At 39.5% G+C, this 14922-nt stretch overlaps 1 protein-coding gene across 8 annotated transcripts in view; it reads right to left on the bottom strand.

Moving 5' to 3' along the window:
- Nucleotides 1-14922, bottom strand: part of UTRN (utrophin) — a 556454-nt gene that overhangs the window by 362990 nt on the left and 178542 nt on the right. For all 8 annotated transcript variants that reach the window (XM_013966586.2, XM_018053300.1, XM_018053301.1 and 5 more), the window contains 2 exons: nt 4150-4263; nt 3217-3372 (listed from right to left, as the gene is read on the bottom strand). In XM_013966586.2, the coding sequence (XP_013822040.2) occupies nt 3217-3372; nt 4150-4263 (270 nt within the window). The remainder of the gene's footprint in view (nt 1-3216; nt 3373-4149; nt 4264-14922) is intronic.

Raw genomic sequence — 14922 nt, 5'->3', positions numbered from 1 at the left:
CTGCTGTGAAAGAAGATATCAGACCACGTAGACTATCCAGGACTCACTTCACTATTCAACCTCCCGCTCAAATGAAATCTCACGGTACTGGTCACCTTGCCAGGGCTTGGTTGGCTGTGAAACTGATGGTGACGAAAGGGCAGTACAGGAATAGGATGGCTCTCACGAGAATAAGGGGGAAATACTTACTGGCTTTCCTGTTCCACTGTCCAAACAGGGTCATGGTCATAAAAATAGACGGGCACTAAACAGGGGCTTGGATTTCACTGCCCAACATGGAACTCAGAAAGCCTACTGGCAGCAACCCACACAGCCCTGCTGAGCAACACTTCAACCTGGTGAGCTTTAAAAAAAGGAAACAGAGATTTCGGGGACCCACATTCCCCAGATTCTTTTCACAAGTAGTTTCTAAACACTAGTCAGTAATATACAATTTTCATGGAGCCTCAGAGAAGTAAGAAAGATAAAGGCACTGTAGCAAACTTCTCAAAAAAAGAAAAGCTCAAAGTTATCATTAATTATTTCGAGATTATATACTTTCTATATTTTGGCATTAAGATGCTTTTTCCTTTCATGAGATTGGGAATATAACAGACTGTTTTTATTTGTTGATTTTATATGTCTGTCCTTCCTTAGAAAAATAAAAATTTTGCAACATGATGTTTGTCCAAAATTTCTTCAACCTTTTTACTACTCAATGAAATACAATAGTTTAGAACTTTACATAATTACTCATACAGCACATGGTTGCCTCCTTGCTGGAGACACTTAAAAATTTTTCCTGTACATTTATCCCCATACTTTGAGTCAATAGCAATTCACAATTAATTCCATGTTGTCATTTGTGTATGTATGTATATATGTAAACAGATGTTGTTGTTGCTATTAAGTCGCACAGTTGTGTCTGACTCTTTTGAGACCCCGTGGACTGCAGCATGCCAGGCCTCTGTCCCTCACCATCTCCTGAAGTTTGCCCAAGTCCATGTCCATTGCATCAGTGATGCCATCCAGCCATCTCATCCTCTGATGCCCTTTTCTCCTTCTGCCCTCAAATATACATAGATAGATACATATATGTCTATCAGTGGATTAATAGATCTAAATACCTACATGTATCTATCAATCAAGGCTCTATCAATCTATCCATCTATCTCATCTTCTTTGCTCCTCATCATCACTTCCAAACCATTTTCCTTATTTACTTCCCCAAAATACCCCAGCTCATTTTAAGCATATATCACCAAATTATAACACATTTAGAGGAGTCTGAATTTGACTAGAATATAAGATGATATTATGAAAGCATTTTCTTAAGTGTGACAATGATATTGCACTTTTGTAGAAGACTGTCCTCATGCATGGAAGAAGCATGCTGAAGTATTTAAGACTGAAGTGTCAAAATACTTTCAACTTGCTGTCAAAACTACATGTAGCAAAAAAAAAAAAAAGGCATACGTGTGGGTGGTATGTATATATATATGTAAAGAGGTAAGGGAGAAAGAGAAAAGGCAAATGTGGTAAAACACTCACAATTGGCAAATTTAGGAATGGTTTATGGTTCTTCCTGCAACCATAATTTTAACTTTTCTTTAAAATTCAACTTGCTCAAAATAAGGAAATTGTGGGGAAACAAAATACTCAGGGATGTAAATATAAAGTTTTCTTGTATAAACATTAAATAAGAAAACACTGTATTGAGGGATATATACTATCTATGTGACTGTCTGTAGAGTATTCCCGCATTTCACATTTTCTCTTCTCATTCTTTTATCCCTTCTCACTCACTTCAGCTCTATGCACCCTCACTATTATTTCACTAACAAAATAGAACAATCAAAAGAAAACCACTACACCATATTTCTACAGTACCCACAGTTGCTGCCCCATCCATTACCACAGAGAGACGTCCTAACAGGAGCTCTTTCACTTGAAGGGTGGGCCTCATCCACTCTTGCCTAACCACAGACTTTGTTTAAGTCTTTATCTTCTCTCAGTCTTCTGTATCATCTCCTCTTTCTAAGTGAAATCTTTTTTGGCATGAAACTTTCAATAATATCTTTGAAAAAAAAATAATTACAAAAACAGTTCCATTCTAGTACAAATCTCATTTCTCTGTTCCCCTGAATAGAGAAATTCTCAAAGCTGGTTACCCTTGTCCCAGGACCTCATCTCCTTTCCTCTCCTCAACATTCTGCAGTGTGACTTTCTTTCCCACCACTCCATTGGAACCACTTTTCTCAACGTCATCAAAAGCTTCCATCTAATGTGCTTTCCAGTTTTGACTGGGCTCAGCTCAGCATTGATCTGTGAAAAGTTTTCTCCACCCAGCTTTTGGGGTCTTACTCCTCTGGCATTTCCCCTGGGGCAAACCTTTCCTCCTTAGCATCCTTGGCCAGTGATTAGTGCTGGAAACCCCATTTGCACATACTGTAATTTTGAATTTAGTCCCAGTATGGGCAGCATCACTTGACCTATTCCCACTAAAGCTTCTCCTTGAGTTTTTTACCATTTCAGTAAATGGCACCACAATTTACACAAACTGGAAGCTTCGCAAAAATCCAGAACAGTTGCTAACTATTCACTTTTTCTCATATCACATTAATCTATTACTAGACTCCCATCTCCACTTTCAAAATTTAGTCCAAACCTAACATTTCCCATGACCTCCACCACTATCTCCCTAGTCCACGGGGCCATCTTCTTTCTCCAAGACTGCAATAACCTTTTAAGTATTCTCCCCACTTTTATTCTTGCTTTCCCAGAGCAAATTATCCACAAGGAAGCCACAGTGATCTTAACGGATCTATCATATGTCAATTCATTGCTCAAAACCCTCTGCTTTCTAAGTGAAATCATACTTGGAATAAAATTCAAAACCTATGCCTCAAAAGCAATACACAACCCATCTCTACTTACCTCCTGACCCCAAATCCTTCCCTCCAACCTGCTAACTCTTCCCTCCATTCTATTCCAGCTACAATGACGTTCTTGTTCTTTATTGCACACATCAAGCTCATTCCCATCCAGGGGCAGAGTGGACAACAGTACCCACCCTTCATTTAAAAAGTTATCCAATTCTTGCCCCAACCTGCCACCCATGCTATAGTTATTCTAGATCACTGGTTTTCAGTCTGGATGGGATATAAAATTATTCAGTTAAGAGAAGCCATTATCTACCTCTTGAAATTCACATGCAGGTTAAGCTGAAAAACTTACCTCCTTGCTAAATTTCTCCAGTTGTGATTGGCAGTCAACTAGCTTTGTTTGCATCCAGGCTTTGATTCCAGCAGCTGGACAGCTTCGGAGGTTAGCCTCTATTTCTTTCATGTCTTTCAGAGATGATTCGATTGTTTCTATTTCATTAACAAATGCCTGAACACGTAAAACAAGCCCTTGTTGAGTCCATTCCGACATAAGTGGATGCCATTATTATAGTCTGTCTGCCTCTATCCCTGCAAATATTTTAAGAACAGACTGCTTGGGAGTGAAAACGTTTAACGACTTACGAAATACTGTGTCTTAAGAAATTCATTTCACCTGGGTGATTCAAATAGCCATCTGCCAAATTAGACTGCAAATACTTCACTTTCAGCAGGGAAGAGTACTTTTAATTAATTTACAGAAGCCTAATGATTCCACCAAATATAAAATGCATGAAGTGCTACTGGCAAACTTCATTTGTAAACAGCGTTTTTCTTAAAGTCTCACCATAAGTACAGTAAGAGTGATATACAATTGGATGACACTAAGACTGTCACTGCAACGTAAAACAGCAGCTACTAATGAACTAAAATTGCTCTTGTGTTCTCCATCCAAAATTTATTCTTTAATAACCTGTGTGTGAAAAGAATCTGAAAAAGAAATAGATACATATATAACTGAATCACTTTGCTGTACATCTGCAACTATGTTCCAATATAAAATAAATAATGTTTTTTAAACTTTATAATCACAGCCAAAAATAGAAATGTGAATTATGTCATTCTTTGACTAGCTATAAAGTCAAAAAACAGGTTTATATTGAAACATATTTTATCTAGGTTTATTGTCATGCCATATTCTTACAATTTTAATAAAAGCAGCAAATAATAAAAAGGAAGAAGAAAATTTTATTTATTACAGCAGATTCCCCAGATCAGCAGAACTCACAGAGCACTGGTCAAGCTGTCTTTGTAGCCCTTCAGCATCTCCTTGGACAGCCTGCTCTTTCATTAAGAAGTCTTTCACACCATCCATCCACTTCTCAATGACTTTCGAATCAGCCTAGATCGAACACAATAACAAAGGGGGATATTACTCGGTGACATTCAACCTACTACATCTCAAGATCTATTGCTAGAGGAGAAAAGGCAACTTTTCAAAACTTTGATAGCATCATTTTCATTTATTTTATTTCTTTTTTTAAAAAAAAAACTTCCAACATTGAAAATAATTATTTCCTTCATTGTCGCCTAAAATCCTCATGAGATGTTATCTTAGTGATCATTCTAAAAATTTCAAAATGTTCTCCAGTGAACAAAGCTATCTTGCTTAATATGAGCTATATCTATGATTAAAAATTCAAATTAAAGGGAGAAATGCTTTTCTAGGCATAATCAGCTTAAAAAATCTTTCATTCTTATATAATTTAGAACTATTTTCTCCTTAAGTTAGCTACTCAAAGCAGGATTTGAAAAACAGCACAATGGAGAGAATACAGTAGACTGTTCTTAGTTCTGTTATTGGATGCTTTGTTATCTAAGAACCCAATATGGTCCACTACCCAGCTCCATTCCTTCAGCCAGCACTTACTAAGCACCCACTGTTACCCAGTTCCTGTGTGTGGTGCTGGGGAAATGAGAAAGCAAACATTTTGCAGAAAGAATGAGACTTCAGAGAGGTAGTAACATTGGAATTGGACCTTAAGGAATGCAAATAACTAGGTCCAACTTCAGCTCCAAAACTACATTAAAGTGATGGTCATTTCTTTCCAGGTGCCCATTCATCATTGGTCAGCATGACTGGTTTCTTTCCTTGTACCTTCCTCAATTATGTGTTTCTTGTTCCTCCCTACGAATGGAGATAAATTAACTATCTTACTCAAAAATAACCTTCAGACTGGAAAGCAGCCACTATGTCTCCCCTTAGTCTTTTAGTGGTTATAAACTCACAATTCATGCCATAATGTCTCTGGAACATGATACTCAGATACTGTTCTCAACACCCCGATCAACATGCTCCGGTAATTACATCAAATTTTTAACGTATTTAAAATATGCCACCAAGAACCAATTACTCTTATCCTTAAAATACTGGAATGAATGACAAAGAGGGAACCTAAATGGTATTTCAGATATAGATAGTACATTCCGAAAATGTCATCTAAATTTTTTTTGTTTTATTTTTCTTATTGTAGAGTTGCATTTTGTTTCCTTTTCAAAATTTTTTATAGATATATATTATTCATAATATTATGGTTAGCTAAAACCCCCAAATTTCCATAATGACCTCAAAAGGATATTTTCCCTACCCTATATTAGTTAATTAATTTCTGTAATAAATTCAGAACTTGAAATTTACAAATATCAACAATATTTAACAATACTACTTAGCAATAAAATAATACAAAACCAACAGAATGATTTGAATTTTTAGTCTCTCCACTTTCTTATCAGCTGCTCTTCCCAGCTTTCTCTTATCTGCAATCTGACAGTGAGGCACTGTTCTTCTGTTGGCTTGGGGTTTCTTTTTTGTTGTTGTTGTTTGGTTGGGTTTGGGGGTTCTTTCCCAGGTGAAAAATAAGGCCAATTACAGTGCCTTCCTGAGCATCCCCCCATGAGGACATCACCTCGTTCATTACCCAACAAACTTCTCAACTTAGTTTTCAAAACATAGGATAGCATCTAAGTAGCATTTCACTTAGGTTTTAAGGGATGTTCCCAAATACTTTACTGAAACCAAGCCTTACCCAAAATGATAGTCTGTGAGCACTATTTAAGCTAAATGAGCACACATGAAATGTGAGACCATGAATCTGTATATCTAATAATCTAGTATCCTCCTCCAAAAAATAAATAAAAGAAAACAGTACTTAAAGAAATGAGGTCTGGACAAGGCTTCTGAGTGGTGTCCATGCTGTTTCTTGGGGACCACCACACTCCTTCCTTAGCACAGGTAAGGTTTCTGGTCAATCATTTATCTACAGCTTTGCCAGGAACTGACATCAAGCTTAGTGCAGGTCCCTTAGCTTCTAGAAAAGAATGTACCCCCTTATTTAAGACGTTCACTCATCTCCCCCTTATTTCAGACATTTACCCATTTCCATTGTCCTGGTAATTTCCTCACAAGTCGCATAATGCGACCTTGAGATCATGGGTAAAACACCACATTACTGGGGATGTAGATTTAGGCATCAGAAAGATCGCATGGTTTTTCCATCTAACTCATAATTCAGGCTCTAATGCACTCTCAGTAATGACCATTCTCCACTTTCCAGCTCGCAAGGTCATTCTCTGATGAAGATGGGAAGCAAAGAGGGCTTATGTGGCCGAGCCTTTCTGTCTCCTCTATTCATATTATACCACCCAGAGCAAGCATTTCTCATTCTCCTTGTTCCAAGCACAGCTTTGAAAGCCCTTTCAGTCACACTGAGCTCTTTCCCCAAGCTTCCTTTCCCTCTGCTCTTTAGCCCATTTCTGTCACTCTTCTCATACATCCATGCTACTCTGATAATATTTTCAATCGGTGACATCTCTCTTCTTTTGGGCTGGCTTCAGCATTCACGGGTCTCATCCAAGAAGACTGCTTAGGAAGACATAGTCAGGGCAGGGTGGGGGGGGGGGGGGTGCAAAAGATAAAAAGTGCAAAAGCAAAGTATAAATATATCTATAGAGTTCATGAGAGCCTTTTTAAACTGTTCACTTAATTTGTTACCACTTCTTGCACTGTTAATTTCTAGTCTGAACTTTTTAAGAATTCAAGGCAGCATTACAGCTGTGTAACTGGGCAATTCATTAAATTGAGTTTGGAGTAAGGAAAACTGACAGTTTCCGGGCCAAGAATTTTTGAAATTTATATGGAGGTTTTAACCACAATCAGCCTTGACTGAAGTGAGCAGCCTGAGTGATCCCTGCCATTGGTACAGAAAAGGAAGTCCTGTGCCATCAACTCCTCCCTCTCTCCCTCCTTCAGACACACACAGACCCTTGTGAGCACACACAATTCACACACACACACCCGTTCCTCCTCTTACAGTTACATGAGTGCATGCTCAGTCACTCAGTCATGTGTCGGACTCTTTGAGATCCCATGGACTTTAGTCCGCCAAGCTCCTCTGTCCATGCTATTATTCTCCAAGCAAGAATACTAGGGTGGGTTACCATGCCCTTCTCCAGCAGATCTTCCTGACCCAGGGACAAACCAGCATCTCCTGTGGCTCTACCACTGAGCCACCTGGGAAGCCCCCTTGGACAGTTAAACATGAGAAAAAAGGAAGAGGGAAGCAACAGACACCGACAACCCATGGAGACCAATGGATCATCCCAATGGTAACAAAGGGAACAGAGAGGAATCTGAAAAGCTGTTTTCACTACTAAAAGTCCTGCAGGTAATCCTGACCACTCTCAGTTCTAAGACAGGCAGCGTGACCTTTGAAAAGAAAGACCAAGGTCTGAATACCTAGCTCAGCACCTAACCAGCCACGAGACCTTGAGAAACTTCTCAGCTTCTCTTCTGGGAGCTTCCATAACTTACCTATAAAGCAGGAATAATAACAACTACTTTGCCTGACTATTCTGAAAAACAGAGACGGTTTAGACTGGCTCTGGTACAGAGTAGGTTTGCAGTAAATGCTAGCTATTATTACTCAGACCTACAAAATCAAGTGCCTTATTACCAAGGTTAAACCCACAAAAGACTTACCACTTTGGGTTCTGGTATCTGTTCCCAACAGACACTTTGCAGAACCAGCAGCAAGCGTGAGGACATATATGCATAAGCATCAGTGTAAAGTGCTCACCTGCTGTCAACATCAATGCTAGTTCCATCCTATAACTGCTCAAAGTGACTGTGTGAAAGGGCTGCTGCTTATGAAAGGGCTCCTGTGCTTTCTCACCAGACCTGGCTGAATTCAGCTCAGCAGAAGGAACCTAAGTACATGAGAAAAGGCCCAAAAGAAAGAGGCCTGAAAACAGCAGCTTCACAAGGCCTCTCTACCCTATGGCTGTACCATGTGGGAAAGGTTATTAGGTCACTAAGATCACTACAGCACGACTTGTGTGCAAGTAAATGTGAAAGATGGAGAAGCCTTCCAATATCTCCTCTTTCTCTAGAAGAAAAAGAATTGTCTTAGTCCACTTGTAGCAGATGTTTCCTGTGCTTTTAAAAAATACTGAAATCTGCTCATCTTTAAGTGAACTGTACAGATAAGAGGTTACAAAGAAAGTGAAAAAGCTCACATGAAGAGTGTCTCTCTGTCCATTTAACAATCACTCAGCTGATGCCTTTATGAGTTTCTAATATACACTAATGTGTATTTAATTTTTTTTTACCATCTCCATCCACTTGCAGAATGAATAGAGGAATAGATAAAGAGAGATACTTAAATGGGGCAGTTTCTAATGTTCTATCTTCACTAGAGGGTGAAGAACAGTTTCACTGTTCTATCTTCAGTTCTTTTAAAGCATAACAAAAAAAAATTGTTTAAATCCAAGTAAATTTCTAAAATGAATGTTATTATTTCACAGGCAGAAACACACTATATATACTAATTGAAGGTAACCATTTCTCATTCTTATTTATAATCATAAATTCTCAATGAAATATAAAATGACTAATATGGAAGTTATGAAAACCAAAGTACCAAATATTTCAGTTTGGAGGGGTCAAAATGCTGCACTGACCACCATAGCTCAAAAGCACTGATTCGTAAGCACTTTGGCTGAGCAACACCTGCTGCTGGGTCACAGAAAAGGAATGTGAGGTCACAAAAACAATTCCATTAAGCCTACACGTCCATCTCCCACACCCCAGCCCCTGAACCAGGGATGGAGGAAATCTGAAGCCTGGTATCTCTGGATGGACGACAGTAAGATTCCAAGGTACACAACTACCACCCAAGATTTTATTTACAGCAAAATTCTTGGCATTGTATCTTGTTCCTCCCCCATCTGTTGGAATGTCCATGGCTTGTTAAATAGCCAATATCTAACCCAAGACATCGGCAAGAAGAGCTGTGAAACCAAATTTAAAACAGTAACTTAAGGCAGTATGTTTCTCTTTCCTTTGATTTATATTCATTAATCTCAAAACACTCTCGGTGTTCCCTCACTTAGTAGAAAAGGCCAGTAGTGACACTGCTACTGCATTTATTCATCTGAAACCAATAGAATTCTTAACTTTAGATCCAAGAAGCACCAATATTTCCTGGATTAAAGTAGAACGCATTCACAATGAGGAGAAGAAAAAAAAAAAAAAAAAACCTATGAGATCATTGTATCAGTTACGTGTTACCTAGAAAGAATTGAATCAGTTAGACGGCACATTACTTTTAGAAAATGTTTACCATCGGGTTTTTACCCTGATATGTGTTCCAAAGTAATTTCTAAACCTGGTTCTGCTTGTTTCAGAGCTCCAGCATGTTCCCTTCTGCGCTCCGGGTAAGAACACACAGTGTTCAGTGTGTGTCTTTGCTCATCAATTGAAGGGAGAGGTGTGACTACATGGGTGGCCTGCCAAGGACACCCAGGTATTTAGACTTTATAACAGATCCAACCTCACTAGAGGTACAAACGCGTATTATGCCTGCAGGCACCTGCAAAGCAGAGGCGTTCACATCCACTTGCCTGCTCTATGCCAGACAAGGTTTCTATGCTCAAAGAGCTCACGCCCTGGCAAAGGACAGCCATACAGGTCTCTGCCTTAATCAAAGGTGGCCTGAGATAGAATTGTAAAGGTGTAAACAACATGTAGTGGAGGAAGGAATAATTAGCTGTGAGTGTGATGGTGGATAAGACCAAAGACTGCCCGTAGAAGCAGCTTCTTCTTTAAGGATGAACCGAGAAAAAGGAGTGACTTTTCCGGAAAAGGGCAACTGTCCGCTGTGTTCTTTGTGACCCACAACACTGTCTCTGCACCTGACACAGCTCACAGGAGAAGATGCAGGCAGGGCTCGAGAGCAAGGAGAGGGCAGGAGATACGAAATGTTTGCAAGAGCACTGTGTATTATCATGGTAAATACAACCAGATGCTTTCCAGAAACACAGCTCTGGTATTAGTGCGGACAGTGAATCCAAGAGAGAAGAGGCTGCAAAAGCAAGAGTCAGATTTAAACGGTAATGGGATTATCAGGGCAATAGGTTACATGACAGTCTGCAAACAGAAGGAAGGGGCTAGAGAGAAGGTTCAAAGAGGAAGGAGGTAAATACTGGTAAATATGAGAGTTTGTGTGGGCCTTGAGGACAGTTTCATGACTTGGAGGTGCTGTGTCCAACCCCGTGCGACTCTACAGACTGTAGCCACAAGACTCCTCTGTCCATGGGATTTCCCAGGCAAGTGTACTAGAGTGGGTTGCCATGCCTTCCTCCAGGGAATCTTCCTGACCCAGGATCAAACCCACATCTCTTAAGTCACCTGTATTGGCAGGCGGGTTCTTTACCACAAGCGCCACCTGGGAGGCCCATGACGTGCTACAGGGGATCTTGAACAGGGTAAAGGAAACCACAGGAAATACACTTGCAGCCCCTGAACTCAAAGATATTGCTGCTGGTGATAGCAGTGTCTTAGGATTTTATAATATTTAATCCCCATAATTCATAAGAAACTCATGTCAGTAAAATCAATAGTGAAATTTTTCATATATTTTAAAATATTTTGCTTCCTGGAAAGAGTGGTAGGACTTACTGTAAGAGTTTTTTTTAAGCACCAGTATACATCTTAAGTACAAGAATTGAGATCATTAATTTGGCAAAAAATAGATTTAAAGAAGAATTTACAAACATATTTGAACATGACACTGTGAATAACAATGCCGGCCCCACCACTGTCTACATAAAAGAAACCAGCCATGTAGATATGGGAAAGGCAGGCATATAAGAAAAACACTATCTGCCAATGAATAACAGAAAACTAAAATTTGCACATAAAAAGATACCAAGATCACCTTACAAGTATTGTAGGGATGGAGGGAAACTATAAGTTCACAGCTTTGAAAACACTCTCAAAGTTTAAATGTGCTGTGTCGATAAAAAGCATTATTATTTTGAGTAGTGAAATTGATACTCTAATCCATATTCATGCATTTGTGTACCGTCTATTTAAATAGACATGATACTTGGATACAAGTAATACTGGGAGTATCAGTGGAGTCCCTCATGGAGTCCCAGTATCACTTGGTTCTGTTAGTAAGGGGGGAAAATGATTAAAATTAGTCATATTCATGAACTTTTCTTTCTTACTTTGAGTATGTTTATCTCCAGCAAGGATCGCTGTTACTGTTAGCTACTCCCAGGAAAGGAAATGGTACTGGGGAAGAAAAGTGAAAGTTGGTTGCTCAGTCACAACCAACTCTTTGCAATCCCATAAACTGTAGCCTGTCAGGCTTTTCTGTCCACGGAATTCTTCACACAAGAGTGCTAAAGTGGGTTGCCAATTCCTTCTGCAGGAGATCTTCCCAACCGAGGGGTTGAACCTGGATCTCCTGCATTGCAGGCAGATTCTTTATCATTTGAGCCACCAGGGAAGCTCATTGGGAAAGAAAGATGCTCATTCTCAGTCTCTATTACTCAATGTCTTCAATGAACAGTATGTATGTATTTCTTACACAGTTTAAAATGCATTTGAAAAGTAAACAAGTCAACAACTTTGTTCCCAAGAAACATCATCATAAATTGGCACTGAATCAAAAACCTACAGTACTTCATGCCTTAAAGACAAAATAGAACTTGGGTGCCTAGAAAAAGACACCAGGTCAGTAAAAAAGGAAAAACAACTTTAACCTGCAAATGAATATTTATTGTAATTATCTTTAGGGAAAAAAGTAAAAGTTTTCCTAAGTGAACTGTAGGTAGTTAAGTAACAAGCAATTAGTTCAAAGCAAATATAGGAGCAAAATGTTCTTCAGAATTGAAGAAATATATATTTCAATAAAGAAGCTGCATAACTAGGGAATACAGACATCACCAACAGTCTTATAGTCAGGACACAAAAAGTAAATTAAAAATTTGTAATTCACATTAAAATCTGTTAATGTAATAAAAAACAACCAAAAAGTCTAAATATCCAGACACATGTGCTTAATGGAAATAAAGTTGGCGTACACGCCAACTGGGTTTCCCTGGCAGCTCAGACAGTAAAGAATCTGCTTGCAATGCAGGAAATCTGGGTTCGATCCCTATGTTGAGAAGATCCTGGAGAATGGAAGGGCTACTCAGGCCCGTATTCTTGCCTGGAGAATTCCATGGATAGAGGAACCTGGCAGGCTGCAGTCCATGGGGTCACAGAGAGTCAGACAGGACTGAACAACTTAAGAAAAAGAAAAGTTGGCATATGCTCCAATTGACCTGGATTTGCTACATTAGTAACAAAGACAGAACTTGCTTTTGTGTTCTGGAGGAATACTTATTCACTTTAAACTCCATATTAAAATACTGGCATGCATTTAGTTAACCCTAAAATAACACATCAAGAAGTCAGAAGAGACTAACCCTTAGGTTAATCTTCACTCATAAATTTTCCTAACTACATCTTGGAATTTATGAAAATAAAGCAATGATCTTTTGAAAAGATAGGAAATACTTTAACCAGCATTGCTCAACCTTGGCCCTGATGACATTTGGACCAGAAAATTCTTCTGTTGTGTGGGCTGTCCTGTGCATCAGCTGTAACCGTGGCCTTTACACACTAAGTTTCCAACAGAACCCACCCTTTCCCTATAGCTATGATAACAAAAAATGCTCCAAACATTAAAAAATGTCCTTCTGGGGGGAAATTTACCCATGGTTGAGAACCACTGATAATCCAATACTTGGAACATAACAAAAATTTTAAATCACAAATAAGAGTAATTGTGGATTTTAATGTTGGAAAGAATGACAACTGAAGACTGGTGGCTCAGACAGGAAAGAATTCGCCTGCAAAGCAGGCACCTGGGTTCAATCCCTGGTTCTGGAAGATCTCCGGGAGAAAGGAAGGGCTACCCACTCTAGTATCCTTGCTTGGAGAATTGCACGGACAGAGGAGACTGGAGGGCTGCAATGAGGTTGCAAAAAGTCTAACTCTACTGAGCTACTAACATGTGCGCACACGCGCAAACACACACACACACACACACACACACAAAGGGAAGTGGATCCACTCACAAATTTAAATAAGCCAAAAACACTGAACTACAGAAAAACACATTCCTCTTCAAAATTAATGGTTTGTTTGAACGAGATCTCAGTGTAGAACTGCAGCTTATACTTCGAGAAAACTAACTCTTACCACTACAACCACACACACACAGAGCCCCTGCCATCCTTATTCTCCTGTCATGCTTTGGATCTGTCCATTGATTTCTGTGTCAAACGGCTTCCGTCATATTTCAGTGATCCCCTCTCTTGCTCATCTCCCTGGATCCTTTCCTAGACTTTATCGCTTACCAGCTTCTACCACATGCTCTGATTTTAATTTTTAAAACATCATTTTCATAAGTTTTGTCTTCATTTCAATATTTCCACTTTCTTTGAAACAACTTTTATAAAAATTCTCATATGTAGGTATAAAAAACATCTCCAAGTATATATATGTGTGTGTGTGTGTGTGTGCACATCTAAATCTCACATTACTAATCTCATTTCATTCACTGAAAAATATCACTGCATGCCTTCTCTATGCCAGGCACTATATGAGAAGTATACTTTGGATACATCAGTAGAGAAAATAAATCACAAAAGACCAAGGTAAACAGGCACTGAAAGTGAAAGTGAAAATTCCTCAGTCCTGTCCGACTCTTCATGACCCCATGGACTATACAGCCCATGGAATTCTCCAAGCCAGAATACTAGAGTGGGTAGCCTTTCCCTTCTCCAGGGGATCTTCCCAACCCAGAGATCGAAGCCAGGTCTCCTGCATTATAGACAGATTCTTTACCAGCTGAGCCACAAAGGAAGCAAGGAGGCACTAGTGGGCTACAAAGAGATTGTAATCAGTTCATCCTTCATCCCGACCTTGTCTACCAGGTGAGAAGGTAGAGAAGTTCATCCTTTTCTCTACCCGACCGTCATTACTTCCCTTCTTCATCCTCCTTGCGGGTGAAACATTAAATCCTGACTGTCCCATTTGACATGGACCTTGACCAGTTTCTCCTTACATCCTCACATTATCCTTTCCTCTGGAACTATTTGCCAACATTTTCAGATGGAACAAAGGATCCTGCTTCTGAATACCTCAGTTGGTAAAGAATCTGCCTGCAATGCAGGAGACCCCTGTTTGATTTTTGGGTCAGGAAGATCCCCTGGTGAGTGGATAGGCTACCCACTCCAGTATTCTTGGGCTTCCCTTGCAACTCAGCTGGCAAAGAATCCGCCTGCAATGCAGGAGACCTGGGTTTGATCCCTGGGTTGGGAAGATCCCCTGGAGAAGGCTACCCACTCCAATATTCTGGCCTGGAGAATTCCATGGACTGTATAGTTCATGAGGTAGCAAAGAGTCGGCTTTCACTTTGCCCAGTTTTCATGTCCCTCAAATCACCTGCTTTCCCAATCTGATATTGGTTGTTAGTAGCCTAGTTCAGGTTTTACAAAGGTCCAAAAATGTCTGAAATCTTAACAAATCATCTTCAAGAACTCAGCTATCTGCTACTATCCAGGCAACTTCTACCACTCTAACCGAGTCTCCACTGCAATCTAACCACCAGCTATTTCATGCAGGCTCATCTCTGAAACATTATTTTGACAATTTTAAGCA

Source organism: Capra hircus, chromosome 9 (assembly GCF_001704415.2).
Source record: "Capra hircus breed San Clemente chromosome 9, ASM170441v1, whole genome shotgun sequence".
Classification (NCBI taxonomy): domain Eukaryota; kingdom Metazoa; phylum Chordata; class Mammalia; order Artiodactyla; family Bovidae; genus Capra; species Capra hircus.
The sequence above is the reverse complement of the archived record's forward strand: the minus strand, read 5'-3'. Positions and strand labels throughout refer to the sequence as shown.